Below are 18414 nucleotides of genomic sequence, written 5' to 3' on the forward strand. Positions count from 1 at the left end.
TGAGCTAAAATACAACTCCTGGAGAGATTTTAAAGCTATGAAAAGATCCATACGGAGGGAGCAGCAGTTCTATCAATCTTCAGTTCTGGCTCTTGATTTACAGCAGTACCTTTGCAGCCTTTTTAAAACATTGTGAGTTACAGCACCAGGCTTGCTAGAAAACTGATTACTGTATAGGCTTTCAGCACATCGGAAGGGCTTTAGCTAGTGAAAGGTTTTATTTTAAGTTTCTAGACCTGATAGAATTGAAAAGTCTAGTCCTTGAAAATGAAATCACAGGTCATCTTGAACCAGAAGCAAATTTGAGACATTCTAGTTCAAGGCAATTACTGTGCCGCCAAATAAACTTGCTGTCTCTCACTTCTGTTAAATCTAGGAATTGGATAGCTTCTGCAATCCCATTATATACAAGCCCAAACCGAAGATAGAACCTCCCAATGATGGGCAGTCAAAAGCTAATGGTGAACACAACGGACCAGTGAATGGACAGAGCGGTACTGAACCAAAACCTGAACCAGCGAAGGACAACTCTCAGCAGACCAAACCACCCGGAGAAATGGAAGTGGACTAAATCTTGCATTTCTTTTCTTAATTAAAATAGTGCAAGTAACCAGAGGGTCCATTCTTTTTGTCTGGTACACACCTCAGTTGTTCAGTTATTCTTAGCCAACCTTCTGTCATTTGTTGCTGAGTAGTTTTGAAAGTGTTTTATATTAAGTACACCTCTGATGTTCATTTCCACTGATGCTGCTTATGTGGAGCTTTAGCCAAATGTAGATTGTATAAGTCAGTTTAAGCTTTCCCAATATATTTTATATCAGACATACAGAATTGATATATAAATGGCAACAATCTACCTTATTTAAAGCTTTTATTGTGGATAAACCTCAGCTCCTTTATTCAGGAAAGGATACTGTATTGCACTACTGATGCTCAAGTGTAGATCTAATTGCATCTTTATTTTGGAAAAATATTGGAATTTAAGTGGCAAGACTTGTCACTTGAAGCACTGACCTTTTCTAGTTACTGTATTGTTATAATTTAAATATTAAAATAGAGGTTAGTTGGCATACTAGTCCATCTTGTTGATGTACCATGAGAATTGTATGGTCTTTTTCATATAAACTGAATAATACGAGCTTAAACATTTTTTAGATTCCCATACCACCAACAATCCTAGTTTCAAAATGCTGGCATAATGGCTCTGCCACGTGCTGAAACTTAAGTGAATGGTCGCAGTGCACATCGCTGTACATAATGTACTGTGCTTATGATAGGATAATGCTAATGATAATAGTGTGAAGGGGTAGAATATACAAGGACTCTTACATAGCTTTCCCTTGAAAATGTCTTACTGCACATGTTACTACTTCCACTTCTTTTGTTTTGAATGAAATCTACAGCTCGACCACATCTCATGCAGGGGAGGAGAAACAACAGAAATGGTGCTGTGCAAGCTGGATATTAAGCACCCTGATTTTTGAGGTTGCTTCAGTGCTGTTTGCAAACTTGAAATAGTGAGAGCTTATTTCAGCCTTGGTACTCGGCACGTAAATCCTTTGGTCAAGGGTCTAAACAAAAGAGCTTACAAACTGGATATTACTACCCCAAAGACGGAATCTACTTGAACTTGCGTAGCGTACCTGTTCTCCTTGGTCATTCAGCTGATCTAATGACCATGTCTATAACGTACTACGCAGCTGAGTCACTGTTTTCTTTGGTATGTCTTGGACACATCCTGGACACTGTCAAGGTCCAGTGTACGTTCGTGTATTCTGAATGCTTCTGTCAGTCAGAGGTACTGTAGCACTTGCTAAAGCAAGTTGCTTTTCTTTTGACTCCTATTATCAGAATATGGGCTGCTCTATGAGAAGTGGTTTCTCACTCAAGTCAGCGTAAGGGACTGAGATTAGTTGCCGTGTAATCGTTCAGTGACTCCAACTCCATTGCAGAAATGCGTTTAGGTGTTCGGGTGTTAACCAGGCATTCCTGCAGCAGTTCTGTACGTGCTTGTTGCTGTTGTGAACAAGGGAAGGGTCATGCTCTTGTTTCTGGCTTTGGAAGCCATTTTATCTCCAGCCGTGCCCTTTGTGTTCACACACTGTTCATGCTACAAAGAGTGGTCCATGACCCAAGCTAGAGTTGGTAGAGGTGAACTAGACTCTGATACCTTCCCAGAGAAAGGAAGCATCATTTACAGCTGTATATAAACCTGCTAAGCTAGCTCAAGTGCTAGAATTGTATCTTCAAGACTTACATTAAGTGACTGAGATGCATGTACTTTGCTTTGTTCTTCCTCTACACAATTCTGGATGTTCTGGCACCTTGAGTTTACATATTTAAAGCCCTTGAACAAGAACTGAGTGACCTTGAAGAGAGCTGCAGCTACTCCACAACTGCAGTCTTGAATTTTGCCGCTGTAGTCACACATCTTTGGCACTGAGGGGGTGACTGTACTTCAGTGTCAGTTGTCCTAAGTTTCAGTCAGTACGTGACTGAGCTAGCTTTGGTCTTGTAGGCTTTAACATCATTATGATATTAACAGCTTTACCAGAGCAGTGTAATTAGTAGCATTCTTAAGTATTGGCTTCCTAGAATCTACTAGACACAATTTGTCTAGTAGACTTCCTGATACGTGGCAGGAGAGTGTAGTGAAAATCTCCAGTATAAGCTCTCCGGTAGCTAGAAGGCCATCTGTAAGGGCAGAAAGTCTTCTGCTTCTCGTCGTCAGATGCTTAATACTACATCACAAGTGTTTGAGGCAATTCTTAACGCATAAAGGCCGGAATAATTCTACAGCAAGCGTACAAGCAGATATGGTTAAGACAAGCAATTGTTATAAGGTTTTCTTACTAGAAAGGGGTTTTTGTTGTGCATTTGCTCTGCCCCTAGATCCCCAGTTGAGGAGGAATACTGCCCACAGATGGCTGAGAGCAACTGGTTGCCTGTTAAGAATCCCATTGGGAGGCGCAAAACTGTTCTTTCCACAATGAGCTTCACATGAATGAGTGAACACAGGACTTGTTAACATGTAAGCTGTTTTCGGTTGCAAAGAGGAAACTTTACCAGGATGCAGACTTAAGGTTCTCAAGTATTTTTATAAGCTATGCACAATTTCAAGACAAAGTTTTGTGCGTCAGATTCAACAAGTGAGTTACCCTGTGGCTACCCTGACAGCCCCAGAATGAGTATCTTGCAGCATAAAATAACAAGTTCTGTTAGGGAGCCAACAGTAGTAGCTACTCTGCATCTTGTCTGTTTTAAAAGCAGGTTTTTGCTGTTAATGTTTTTCTTAGTTTCTGCTGAAGGCAAGATGCATTGCTAATGTTTAAAAGTGTTCCCTCCATCCCACAAAAAGAAAAAATAGGAAGCAGCACCATCTTTGTAATGAAGGTAGTAGAATTTGCTTTAAAACAAACCCACCCTTTTCTTAAGCACAGTCTACTTCAGGTAGAAGTTTAGTTACGAAATAGCATAAATACTTTGTTTTATTTTACCAGTAACATCATCTTTCCTTTAAAGAATTGATTCTCTCCTGTCTTGAGCATTAATGGACTTGCTCAACAAATGGCTTTAAAATTAATTTGCTTTACTAAATTAAGTTGCGACAGTTCATTCATGGCTTCCTTTGCACATCTTTTATTACAGTCGTTTAAACTTCAGAATTATCTCTTTATTTCCTTCAGATATAACATAAACAGACTTTTAACAGTCCCTTTAAGTTAAACTTTTCTTTCTTCAAACTGACAGGGGTGCTACATGATAAAATAACCCAGCACAGCTGCCTGTCCTGTTTGGTCTGAATTTGAATGTGTGTCTGAATTTGAATGAAGAATCCTCTCCCTTCTTTGCTTCAGGCAGTGTCCTCCTCTCACTGTTTAAATCCTCCCTTTGGGGCATGCTTGCAAAACTGAGAGGAGGCAGTTGGATCCAAACCCTCCTGGTTGTTAGGTGAAGCCCCTATCACCTGTGTCACCGCTCAGCTTCACGACAGAAGGTGGCAGAAGGAGGGGAAGGTGCCCTTGGCTCTCTGGAGGGGACCTGCTGCTACTGCCCTGCTACTTCTGAGGGAGGAGGGCCTGCTGCAGCAGCACTGTGTGCCTGCTGGGCAGCCCCAGGGTGCTGCTGCTGAGGCATGCAGTGTGACATTTGGGGTTCTCCCACTGAAAAGGGAAGGCTATTAATCTAAAGCAACATATTCGGTAAGATTCCTTTGTGTCTTCAGCATTTAAAATGGTTTAATCTATTTTTGAAACGTCTCCGTGTGCTGAACTCCGGCCTCTGCTATACGTTGTTCATCTTACTGTTCTCAAATGCTTCATACTTAAGTGGGGTTTTTCCCTGCAGGGATTAAATTTAAGTACAGTTTGAGGAAAGAGGCAAGGAGCTGGCTGGAGACTTTTCTTCCCAAGTATTGTTTGACATTAGTTTGAGAACTTCACAACCTTACCAAACCTCGAAATCTTTACACTTCTCTGTGCTTTGGTTGTCCCACCCTCTCAGTTAACTGACAGTAGCTTGCCAAAATGTGAAGCCGTTTTAAAAATACGCTGTATTTGCTGGTTTAAAGCACCAAGCCAGCTGCTGTAGGAAAAACAGATAAATTCAATTCCCATAAATGTGTCATCATGAACCTCATTGCTCAAAACAGGGCTTTCACTTTTGTTACCAAGCTGTAATACTGTAATGTCCTGATTTCTTTGAGCTTTTCTAAACTGAAGCCCAGATGCCCAAACTTGAGTTGTAGATCAGTGTGGTAGTGGCACGCTCTAAGGACGCTTACATGAGCTGCTGCTAGTTGTGAGTTTTCTTTAAGTGGACGGAAGAATATTATGTTGCCTTTTATTTTGTTATGCTCAGTTTTCTAACCTTTCAGGCACCAGAAGACAGAAGCTTTGTCAAAAGAGGTAGTTAAAAAAAAATGTTGCTTAACAAAAGGCAGTTGATGCCTCAAATTTTCATTTTAACTCCCAGGAGAGGATTTGGAGCATAAATACAAACTCTTTGTAGTACACTACAGAAAGTGTATGATAGCCAACTTAGGTAAATTCTTAGTTCTCCACAGTTGAAATTGGGAGACTTTAACCACTTGTTACACATGTAAATAATGGTGAAAACAACTAAATGTGACTGTTGGCACTGCAGAATACTAAACCAGACATGCGCTCATCTGACTTACCTGATGCAGTTACTGAACCCTGTTTTCTGTCTTTGTGGTCAGAAGGAAATAACATCAAGTGATGGAAAGCAGGATTCGCTGCAATGTGATCTATGAAGAGTCAGTTTAAACAAAAACACAATTAAGAGCTATACCCCTTGGCCACCTCTACAAAGTGCTGAAATGGTTTAAATTCATTTTAAAAGGTGGTAGTCCCTGAATGTTGCATAGTTGGAAAAGTTCATTTACGTAGTCTAAACATATCTCCACAGGATGGTGGGCGGGGGGAAGAGATGGGAGTGTTTGAGTTGAAAGCAGTGTTTTAAGTATGCAAAATGTTTACTCTGTATGTAAACAGGATTCTTATTAGTGACAGCTCCTGTGCAAACTGACAATACTTCAATTTATTTTTGAATGGCAATATAGATTGTCAAGGTTGTGTATAATTATAATAAATATATAAACTGCTACTTGAACCATAAAGTGCCACCCAAGACCTCATTTTTACATCAGTGTTCTTAAACGCAACCTTGTCTGGTGTCATGGATCAATACAATGTACATTTGCCCAAAATAAGAAAGGTAAGAAAAAGGCATTTTTGGTGGCTCACCCTGTCCTGCTTGGTCAGGTGTGGTTCCTCTTATGCTTCTCTATGCCAGTCAGCTGCAGACTCTCTCATGCTAATTAATGTCTCATGAATTATTTATTGCATCATACAAGTTCCAAGTTACTTTCCTGCATCTTGAACCACCTGGGGAAGTGGATGGCTTTGGGCATTGTTGGCTCTCAGAGATGATCCCGAAGGGCAGCAGGAAGGCAGCAGTCCAGGGGCTCACTCCAGGAGTCCTTTCATGCCTTAGCAGTGCAAGGGCCATCCCTCTCTGCTCCACCAGCACGCAGTGACGGTGGAGTATCTGCATCACCTGTCCAAATGTATCAAAGTACAAGATGACTCAATGTGTTTATAGCCGTCTTCCTCAATAAAATTTAAAAGCTTTACAAAGTCTGCATTTCTTCCAGGCTTTGGATACTTGGATCTCAATAAACAAAGTCTAATAAAATATTTCAACAATACCATTAGTTTCACAGGCAAGGTTTGCGATTTAGGGGTGGCGACTGACTATGAACAAGTCTCCTTTTTGGCAAGTCTATGTAGACTAAGTTCTGCAGGGAAAATACTCAATATGCATAAGCAAACCACTGAGCACTGCTGGATCTGGAACTCATCTAGAGTCTCTATACTGCTCTACAGTTAAAGAACAGAAATGCTTCTTTTTCAAAAGATATGCATATCAGGCACTTGATTGCTAACGAGAAGTCTGATGAACAGGGAAGAAAGGGGAAACACTACTGTAATTCACAACTAATAAATATTGCTTTTGTAATTGCGTTTGCTCTACAACAATAACACAAAGATCATTTCATAGTCAAAGAATCTATCACATACTGATACCCACCGATGTATGGAGTTACAAAGACAGTTGCAAACAAATAAGTATAGTCAAGAGTGGGAAAATTAAATCGGGAAGATATGATTTCCAAATACAGAAGACCAAAGTACTGGGAGGCTGACTGATGAACATACACTGAACTTCCAGAGAAGACAATAAAAAAAATAATTGTGCCTGCTTAAGAACACGGCACAACCTGGTACTACGTTCCATACAGGAACAAATATGGCAGACACTTAAAACCAAGGCTAAATGAGCAAAACATACCAATGACTTAATTATACCAATGACTTAATTGTTTCCATAACGATATCGGCATGATGTCATGCCTGGCTCTAGTGGTAAACCAGTGACTAATCTCACACTTGGTATCTACAGAGACAGGAATCAACTATAGCACACACAGTTACAAATACAATAACATCTCTAAGACGTACAAAAGATATGAGGGGGAAAAAAATCTTATGCTGGCATAAACAGTGAAATTCCACTGAGTAATATCACCGGACTACCACACGCTGGCATTGCAGTCCAACACAGTTAGCAAAAACAATCTCCACCTGGCTTTGACAGCACTTATATAAGCTACACAATATTCCTGTAACACGGACTTAGGGACATTGCTGCAGGGCCAGTAACTCGATTGGAGGGTTCAAACTTGGCATGTCCATAAAAATGTATTAGTCATTGAAACAAAGCTTCATGACATACCAAGGATTTTACTCAAACTAGAAAATACTGAATAACTAGTATTTCAGAAACAGTCATTCTTTGCACAAACTATTTTTTCGTTCACTTACATTACAAATAACTCCCCTCCACCCACACTCCTCAGCTATGGATGAAACATGTTGTCAGTTTTACCGATGAGTAAACGGAATCACATGGCCGACAAGTTTGATTTGTTTCTTAAAGATATCAATTTAAATTAAAAAATCATTTTCTGAAATAAATGTATTTTCATAGTGTAGAAGTAGGGTAAGTGAGAAAATTATTTTTTTTTCTCGATCAGCAGGGCAGTGGCAGGGTCAGTTACAGGATTAAGAAGTTTTCAGTTCTTTTTTCTGTCTGAAACAGACATTCCCTCTGGAGAACTCACCATCAGGCAGACAAATGACAATCACAGCCCCTTCCTGTGCGAGGCAAAGCATCAGAAATCACACAGGTCTCAAGATACTTGTTCAGCTCCCAGTCTCTCACAACTAAAAACATTGTGACATCTAAATTCACATATTTCCTTTGAGTATGCTTAAAAGAGAAATGTCGTTCTCCTGAGAAGCCACATGCAGAATCTCCAGTGGAAAACGTTTTTTTAAAAAAAAGCTTGGGCTACTGAAAGGAAAACAGAGACTGTACTGCACTGTAGCAACGCTATTGTTTGTCAGCCTTAAGCAATAAAGTATCATGGGCATAAACATGCCATGGAAAGTTCTCAAGGAAAACCAGTCTGGTCTCTTAATGGTAGGGGAAAACACCAGGGAGGAGAACTAAGAGCTCAATAATTAAAGCTGAGCATAGGTTCTTTGTTTAAGAAAGGTATTTCAAAGCTTAGCCTACATACTGCTTCACATACCTCCAAATTTCAGTCACATGTTAGATTGATCCCTGCCAGTTTTAAACTGCCTTGTTCAAGTACCAGTGCAGCCACACCAGCACAAAGCTCAACACAGGCTCATTAATCCTGAAACGCAGGCCAAATCTCAGGCTTTACTAAAAAGCACGCATGCTTGTAAGTGAGGCGCATGTGAAGCCATCAGGTCAACACAGGCAAAAAACCCAACCTGACAGTTTACGAATTTTACTGGTGAAAAAATCCCATTATTCTTATTTTTCCTTCTATTCATTATGAGTAAGGCTGTTTACTATTGAGCTGGAAATGTCACAGAAGAAATGCAATTTCACAGTTTTTGAGAATTTTAAATGCCAACCTGAGAATCAAATTGAGCCTTTGTACAAAGCAATACAACTTCTCTAATTTCAGTGGAACTACAGCTGCTTACATTTAGACTCTAACATAGTCCACCAGAGTTTCTGCCCTCTGTCCTAAGCTTCAGAGGAGTCGCACGGTTTAAGCAGGCACTTCAAATACATTATCAGTCAGGACAGTGGAAAACAACCACATTCATTTAATTAGGGATCAGTTCTATCGCTAAAACTGACAGAAATCTTACTCTCTTTTTTTGCTAAGCTCTTATTTCAGAGGAAGCTGAGGATGTTACAGCTGGGCAAGCCTCTGCAGTTACATGAAAGTCATAGGTTGTTTCGGATCAAAGGAATGCAGCGATGGTTACTTCAGATCATTTATTCTCTGAGAACTTCTATGCTTCATGTGACAGAAGGTAACTCTTGATGGCTCAGTGGATGATCATAAATGTTCATAGTACAATAAATACACCTAATGCTGCATATGACAGGCACGTTTCCTCCTACAATCATCTAGTTAGCATTACTGCTAGCGTGAAGCATAAAGCCAGGGGAAAATCCATTCATTCTCCTTTGACAGAAGAGCAAAATAAACAGTACATTCTACAAAGGCAGATTAACTCTTTTTTACTCATGATGTCTTAGAAGAATATCTATACTCAATAAGATGTATTTTTTTAACTTTAAAAGACTGCTCAGATACGAGTGCTCCACTTGTTACCAAAAGCATTGCTTACTATGATCCTGTCTTCCTGCACAGAGGCATTGAAGTGCAGTTAAAAATCCAGTTGTTTTCTATTCAGTGGTCTTTTTGCGTTCTATGAAACAGATGCAAACTTCATCTGCTTACAGTAAGCTCAGCGAACAGGTAAATGCAAAGGTCTGAGTTCTGACAACATATATAAGCACAAATGCTAATTAGAAAAAGGATTAAAATATGACATAAGACAGTAGTCACTCTCATGGCTGTTGCATAATTCTGTATGGCTTGGAAACACCATTAACAAAGGAACCGTGCCTAAGGGAGCTGTCTACCTTTGCAAATAAAACTAGCTGTCAATACTGGCAGTCACACCCACTGCTGGCAATTGAATACTCGATGAGGAAGATGAAGGAAACCTCTAGTGAATACCTAAATAAACTAATACGTTTGGCAGTGTATCTGGAGAGGGAATGATGCCGGCATTGGGTAAGGATAAAAACAAGACTAGTGAATCCTCGGATATCAAACCACACTGATCATACACTTCAGCCAACAAGTGTATCTGTGGAGTTGCATCTCCAGTGTACCAAGCCACTGAGCTGTCAAGAGAAAAGGTAAAGAAATGAGATGAAAAGGTTTTCAGAGTTGAAGACAAACAGCTGAAATTCCACCTGTGTATGAGGCTAGTGTAACCTTTAGATATTTGGATGCAGAGCGGTTGTTCTCACAAATGTTGGCATAGTGCCTTTTAAGAAAAAGCATGTAAGTGGCAAGACATTTTTTATGCTCATCTGTAAGATGTACTTATTGCAATTATTACATTACTCTATTTAACATAAGCAGCACGATAAGACTGCATACCACCGTAAAAAAACAAACATCCAGCAAGTACATTCCAAAATTAATGATCAAGCCGTTGAAACGCCAGACAGAAACAAGTGCCCAGTAATGAATTGTTATTGACAGAAACTTCGCTTTTCACCACTCAAGTGTTCATAAGACAGATGATTTTAAATAACAAGAGCAAGGTTTCCCATCTCTGAAAGGAAAGCTCAGTTCTGTGACTGAAAGGTTAGCTCTGAAAACATTTGTGTGGGTAGGCAGTGAAACAAAGAAAAGTTTAATTTTATAAAATTTTATATTCTTTGTAGAAACACATAATTCTATGTAATGAGAGGCATCCAAGCCTCCATGATCACATACTTTCCCTTTAATAAAATAAATTAATTAAAAATACACAACAACAAAAAAAAAAGGGCAAACATAAGCTAGACTTGATTCAATTTTATGTTTTGGGTAAATCAGTCCTTCCCTGCCCAATTTTTCTAGCATTACCATCCAGAATGAAGAATATCGGAGAAAACTGTCTGTGTGGTGTCACAGAGACAGTAAGTGGAAGGGGCTTTTCCTTCACAGGGCAGTCATCATAAATATGAAATCAAAACACGCATTTCAGTGGTATTAGGCCAAGAAATACTCCACTAAAGTTTTGTATAATTACAAACCTCAAATTTAAAAAATAAGTTGCTGTTCTTCTTGACAGTTGTTGGACTTGCTTTCTAGTGAAGAAGTCTCACAGGATTTTATTTACTTCATCACGTTGCTAACACACACAGGCAGACTTGCAGGACAAGCCCTGGTGCTTGGATTGCTTTGCTCGCCCTTCTCTGCTTCAACAGCTCGCGGTGCTGCTGAAATACACTCCCTGCACAAGCACGCTGCTGCTAAGCTCGCTCCCTGGCAGGTCACAGCAATCTCTTGGGCATATGCCTGTGAAGATAAGGCATAACTTATTCTAATATTTAGAATATAAAGTTAACACATCAAAGCAGATCTGGACAGGGATCCTTTCAACACCTTCCTGTGCCACTCCTTAATTGTCATAAGAGAGCGAGTGATGCATTATGTGGTTTGTTTCTTTTCCTTCTTCCCTTCACCTGAGCTGAATGTGTTAGTTCTAGCATTTTTGCATGCTAAAGCAGTCATAAGTGAGAGAAGTTACACAAACTTAAAAAAAATCAAATCTGAAGTAACAAAGAACTCATCAAACTTTGTCACGTTGTCTAAATGAGCTTTCTTCAAAAGCACAGCCATCTTCTCAGGTCTTCAGGGGAGGAGGGAGGATCTGACTGAGTCATTCTCCAAACCATTTGTGCCTTCTTGGGTAAGAGGATAATACTTAGGAGAATATTGGTAATAGCAAGCAAATCTCCACTACATGCAAAGTGTCAGCTTGACCATCTCTGTATTACACTAGAAAAACTACAGACTTTTAAAGTAATCTAATTCTATAGCACTTGGCATGAAATAAATAAATGCAGCCATAGGAACAGTTTCAACAGAGTACCACTCACTAGTGTTAGAGTGCAATGTTTCTATGAAAAAAGACATCTCCTACGGTTTCTAATTGTTCTACTGATACGCTCTTCTTAGTCTGGGAAGCAAGACATCATAAAACCAAAGAGACCTGTATATATTAAAGCAAAATTGGACAGTTTTTAGGTTAATGCAAACTAAAATCCAGATTTTTTAAAAAAAGGACTTGGTACAAATTGCAAGCAGTGCATTTGTCTTGCTGAGAAATATCTGTCCAGAGGACCGTATGGTTTTCATTTATTATTAAAATGAAACAGAGCATCTGTTTTGGCTCTGGACTTAAAGCAGAGCGAAATAAAGAACAAAGATTGGCACTATTCTAAAGCAACAAAATGGAGGGGAAAAAAATAATCAGAAGTTACTATTTAAATGACTCCACTTCTCCATTCTTTCAAATACAGAGATTACTGAAGGAGTTACCCAAGTTGCTGGAACTTGGGGAAACCTCAGCTAACTACTAAAAATTAATACCGTAATAATATTTTTAAAGGACTAATGGAATGACCTGACATATGAGTGGATTCATGTGACAGTACAGAGCAGGGTAGAAGGTGTGAAAGAGTTAAAGGGCATTAGCACCACAAAGATCAGCCACACAATGTCACAGAAAGGGCACCAAACACAGCAGGTGTACCGCTGGATTCAGTCAGGCCCCGTTACAAACCAAATACAACATCATAACCTTAGACTTTTGAAAAGCAGGGGTCCTAGCACCACCTGACTTTTTTTTTTAAATAAGATAATGGGAGTGATTGGTATTTTCACAGAAAAGAAATGCAAAGCTAAATGGCTTGAGGCCAAACTTAGGGAAAAGTCACTCTAAAATAAATGCACACATAAGTAGGGGCAATTAGCCACTGAGACAACCTAGCTAAAGGCAAGACAGAGTCATTGTCATTTGTCCTGTTTAACACGGAAATGAGATCCCTGGAGATGGAATTGCAGAGCTGTGGGCCTCTCAGGCAAACAGATTACCAGTACTCTTCCTTCTCCTCTGTGTAGAAAACAATGCAGTTTGAATATGTCTGCTCATGGCAGCTGCAGCAGAGCAACATGGAGAGATTTCTTTCCTTCTCTCTTGGTTTGAGCATATTTTACAGTAACATATGTCTGGCAAAAGGCTGGTATAAACTTTGGATCTCCACAGACAAATATAATTTAATTTAATTTAATTAATTTAATGCAGAAATCCTAACCCAGTTAATTTTGTTGTTGAGTTTGCACAACATGTTGATGATGTAAGAACTATCATAAATAAAATAGGGACAGATAATTAGGGGATTCTGAACTGGGATTCAGATACTCCACTGGGGTAAGGTAAAAAGCCCACAAGAGAGAGAATCATATTTAAATAACGCTACAATGTTCTTTACGATTAAGGAGAAATTATGCTCAAATTACAAAGGCACATGTGAAGCAGCCCTAACACTGGTTTGCTTAGCTAAAGAAATCAAGTCTTGGCAACAGTATTGGAAAGGTGCTGACAGGAAGGGGCACAGGGTAGGAATACATCCTTGAAGACGTCGGTTGCCTTATTCAAACTTTTCCTTCTCCTCCTAGAGCAAGAAAGAAACCTTTGAAATATCACAACTTAATTTTTTAGAAACTCTCTAGCTACTCCTTGCTTTCCTTTTCTTTGACAAAAAATACCCATCCTGATTGAGTTTTAGTGGGATATGATTTGCTGAACCAATTTTTCTGTAGAAAATCATGAGCCAAATTCAACTTGGAAATAACACCAGGGCTGAATGCCCACCACAAAAGAAAAAATGTCAGTAAGAATTAATGTTTAATGACACACATGAGTGTCACTGAAGGAGAAAAGAAAAAAAACTAGGTTTTTTTTTTATTTAGTCACAACTGTCAAATAAAAGCCACAGCTCATGGATCATTACACGCTCACAACTCATCATTTACCCAGGATACACCAACAATGTTTTTTGGAAACCCTCAACTTTTGTGGTCTAGACTGGCACTACACTACCAGATACATCTGAGAACAATTCCCCTATATCTGGTAAAAGTAGCAATAAGAAACAAATATATACATGAGTTAAATATGTGAAACTACTAGTGCCATGAACCTTGCTGCCAAGACACAAGCAAAGCTGTAGAACAACCAGTGATGACAGATTATAATTTGTAAACTGTAACTTTATGCCCTATGGTCAAGCACTCTCTGAGAGTGTTCCCAGTGTAGGTGTGTAAACATGTTTCTTTTGTAAACATATATTTTTGCCTGTATGAACCCCACAGGTGTATCCATATATTCTTTACAAATGCACTGGCTGCTTCCAGGCTTTACAAACAGCTGTTTCTTATTTAAATGCCTTGTTAAAAATTAAGAGTTACAACCAGAAATCCAAAAAGGTTTTTTTTTTTTAATGAAGAAAATTAAAATGAAAAAAAAAAGCTGACTAAAATAAAAAGTTTGTTCTTGGTCTGACCCAGCAAAACCTTTTATATTCTTAGCATTAGAAATGAAAATAAACGCAGGGTCAATTTGATCATCCTCACATTTTGACTGTGAAATACTTAGAAATTGTCTAATTACTGTCTGCTTACAATTGCAACACACAGAAGGACAACTATATCATACGTACTCTTAGTTACGCACGAGTACTGGAACCAGTGGCCAGAACAGTGTACTGAGCCCAGAACAAACCAACCTCGGTTCATACTGTTTGCATGACATAAGATATTTTGTGCATATGCCTGGTCATGTGACAGTGTAAAACACATCAAGCCAAAGCCACAGTACTCTAGTTTTGCTTTCCATCATCCTCCTTACTAAGTTCCTTTTTACTCTCGCTGCTAATCAGACTTCTCCACTGACAAAGGACTAAATCTTCACATTTTATTTGTGCAATAAAGTTGAAAGATGCTTGCATGTCCTGTTTAAAGGGAGTCCTATTACTGTCTTAAAACTATTTTAAGAAGACTTAAAGCTAACATTTATTTCAACGCTTAAGCATGGAGAACAACATTAGATATGTATTTGCTCTCTGATAAAAAGGGTTAGCAAGGGATTTATTACATCACTAGTTCGTCTCGCAAGCTCTGCTTACAGCAGATGCTGACCCCTGCAGTCATAAAGTCAACCCAACAAGAGAACAGTGATTCAACTTTCTTTTTAATCAGACAAAGGAAAGTATCACTTCACTGGCTTGACAATTACTGGAGGAGCAGTTACCCAATTGCTCAAAGTCCAAAGACTCTCTGGCTCCCCTTTTAATGGGGATTATGTGACATGAAAGAAAAAGAAGCCAAACTAAACAATGACATCTACCTCCCAATCTTACGCAAGAAACATGATCATCTTCAGAAGGCTTCCTATTTATGACCTCCTAACTACGAGGTTACACAGTATGCAACAGAACCTCAGAGAAACCAGGGCCTGCGCCCTAAAGCACGTACACTTTTCCAGTTGCAGTGGCTATTATAAAAAGGTATTACCTCTACCTACAAATTTTGTCTTCTGTGTAGTCATGCAGCATATTTTGTATGCTGTTAGCTATTTAGTTCATCCCCAACATCAACACGTAACAGTCACACTTCTGGCACATTAATTCACTCAGACAACTTCTCTCATCACTGTTCAGGTTACAATTCTAGCCTTGAAATGAAACTGAAAGTGTCATTTTTGCTAATTTTCCACTCTAATTACTCAAACCAATGACGACTGTTAATACTGCACAGCTCCACAAACCAAATCTATTTAATCAGTCACACAGCTTCTGTTTTACATTTAAGGATTCTCAACAATTGACACATACGCTTATCCACAATCCACTTTACATCTACTAAGTAGTGGATGACTGCATGTAACTTCCCGAGACCCTCTTTCTCTGAAGGAGAAAATGCAGCTTGATTAAAGCCACCTCCGTATTTTAGTCCAGCAATGAAAGTTGGCAAGCACTGGGGGAGCTGTTTATAGTCATAAGCTGCAAAACATTGGAGAAGGTGAAGAGCTAAATCTGTGCACCTCCTTTCATCCTGGATGCTATCCTGCCCTAGGCAGAGTAATTCTTTGGGAGCACTCCTCTGGTACAGAAGTTGCCACTATCTGTTTATGAGATGGAGTGATTCAGAGGGCAGACTAATTAAAAAAACAAACAAAAAAACAAACAACAACAAAAAATCTTTTTCCCCAGACAAAACCAATTCCTTGATCTGGTTCACTGTGTAGCCACATGAACAGTCCTGCCACACAACAGAGGAAGAAAGAGAGGGTGTTAAAAAAGTCAGGTCTGCTTCAGCCAGCTTAAACAGTATTGCATCTGAATGTCAAGCAAGAAATAAACAAACAACTGAACTACTAGTTGAAAAAATAAGAAATGGAAAAGCAAATATCTTCTCCAAAATTGAGGAAAACGTATTCTGTGCAAGGGACCTGCAGCAGTTCACTATACTGGTTGAATCTAAATATTATTTGAAGGCATATTTGCCCTAAGATTAACTTCATTTTTAATAGACAAGCTAAGAATAGAAAAACACATGAGAATGTAAACAAACTGATCAAGTAATGGAGCCTGAAGATGTTCCCTCACATTTTAAATTCACCTTAACGACTGTCCTGGTTTTTGGCTGGAATGGAGCTAATTTCCTTCTCAGTATCTGCTGTGTTTTGCATTTAGTATGGGATTTGGTATGTGAAGAACATTGATAATACAGTGATGTTCTTAGTTGTTGCTAAGAAATCAAAGACTTTTTCAGCTTCCCAGGTTTCACTAATGTGCAGGTGCAAGAAGGGAGGGGTGTAGCCAGTACCGCCGACCCAAACTGGCCAAAGAAAGTACTCCATACCATAGACATCATGCCCAGTATATAAAGGGGGTTTGTCAGTGGGCAGCTCTCTTGCTCTTTCTCTCACTGCTTGGGATTGTTCCAAGATCACTTTTGGTTTCGTTCCGTGACTGCTGCTCTGGATGGGCTGTATTGGTTGTTGGGTAATCAGGTGGTGAGAAATTGCGCATCATTCATTCTGTATATTTTATTATCCCAATATTTAATTATTACTATCATGATTAATATATATATTATTTTATCTTCCTTTGATATCCTAGTAAACGGTCTTTATCTCAAGCCATGAGTTTTCCTTTCTTTTCGATTTTCTCCCCGATCCCCCCAGCAAGGGGGAGGGTTAGCAAGTGGCTGTGTGGTATATGATTGCTGACTGGGGTTAAACCACAACAACTACAGATACAAAATTCACCAGTGATGCCTGGCATCAGGTGAAAGCAGCTGGCCCATGAAACCAAATTTGTTACAACAATGTTGCTGTGTTTCACATTCCATAAGAAGTGCTGTTGACCAGGGCTAATTGCTATTTTGACAAAATTAAAAAAAAAAAAAAAAAAGCTAAATGAAGGAGCTGGAGGACATAGGCAATGTGAGAAACTATCTACACAGCTAGAGGATTTTGTTGTATCACTTAGCCTCATCTCACTGCTCTGCCTTTGCCTCTCAGTTCTGCCTGCACTTAATGCTCATCACACCTTCTCGTGGTAGAAGACAATTCAAACAAAAGCTGCGCTACAGTCCGACAATAATTACAACAATAACTACCACTGTAAAACTGGCATAATTCCTCTCAGTGGAACAGAAGTAGGAGTTGCAAAAGCATGGCTTGCAGCTGAAAGCAGCACTGAGAGGTGAGAAACACAGCTGAGAACAAGGGTGCTGGTCTAACAGCTTTGGAATGACTGAACAGTCCCAGATCCACTTAAAGCATTTTACTCTAAGTAAAAGAAACCAAAACATTAGCAGAACCTCACAGCAAGGAGAACAATCAAATTTAAATAATGAAACTATATACAACAGGTCTGCTCTCCCTTTTGTGCCATTCCCTTTCCAAACAAATGGTTAAAAAAAAAAAAAGTCACTACTCCTCTATAGCTTAGCTTCTACTCCATTAAAGGCAATGTAGAATCTCTCTGGCTCTACTTGCAAAACCACTCGACTTTGATAATTTTCTAACTCAACTGTAATCCACCAAGAATGTTAACTTTGTCTATGCAAACTAAGATGTGTAATGAGCAGACAGCAACATTTTATCACACTTACAAGAAACAAACATGCTGCTATTCCAGTTACATATATCATAAAAGCAAAGGCCAGAAGAACAGTAAGGTCTTTGGAGGGAAGATGCTAAAAACAATTAAAGGAAAGGGATGTGCCTTTTAAAGAACATCATAAAAAGCTCCCAAAACCTGCTGCTTTAAGGGAAGCACTTATTAATGATGAAGAATTAAGGTCACTACAAGTAGAAGAATGATGACCTGGTCCCTCAATAGAAAAGATTGTCTCAGAAAGAGTTCTTACTCCTAAGTGTTTCACCGGAAAAGATCAATACAGCGCCAAGTACCCTTTTTCCACTCCCAGGTCGTGAGAAAAGAACACTTCATTAATTCCTGTTAAGAGAAGAAAGAGGAATCTCTTCTGGTTGGAAAACTTGAACAGAGCTCCCTCTTCTTTGCCTGGTGTGTTGACAGCTCCCCCTTCTGTCCCAATCGATTTTAACCACCTTTCAGAGCATACGCATACTTTCCATTAGTAAGGAACTGGTATATCTGCTAAGAAAGGACAATCTATATTACGCCTCACGCCCCTTAATATATGCAGGCCAAAATACCATGCCCACATTTTCTAAAAGAAATACAACCTGATGACGAACATCACAAACCATAATCCACTCCCAGAAGCACTATTTCTTCTATTTAAAGCCCTTTCGATTACAGCCCTTTAGGAGTGTTTCAGTACAAAAAATACTTCCTCTTTGTCTTAATTAGCGTTCATGTTTA

General features: G+C 39.2%; 1 protein-coding gene across 2 annotated transcripts in view; it reads left to right on the forward strand.

The window, feature by feature from the left end:
• HSPA4L (heat shock protein family A (Hsp70) member 4 like) overlaps nt 1-5641 on the forward strand; it is a 29136-nt gene extending 23495 nt beyond the window's left edge. For both annotated transcript variants that reach the window (XM_086747764.1, XM_086747763.1), the window contains one exon: nt 377-5641. In XM_086747764.1, the coding sequence (XP_086603890.1) occupies nt 377-571 (195 nt within the window). In that variant the 3' untranslated portion in view covers nt 572-5641. The remainder of the gene's footprint in view (nt 1-376) is intronic.
• Nucleotides 5642-18414: the final 12773 nt, after the last annotated feature.

The sequence above is a fragment of the Chlamydotis macqueenii genome, chromosome 4 (genome assembly GCF_036417535.1).
Source record: "Chlamydotis macqueenii isolate bChlMac1 chromosome 4, bChlMac1.mat, whole genome shotgun sequence".
Lineage (NCBI taxonomy): Eukaryota > Metazoa > Chordata > Aves > Otidiformes > Otididae > Chlamydotis > Chlamydotis macqueenii.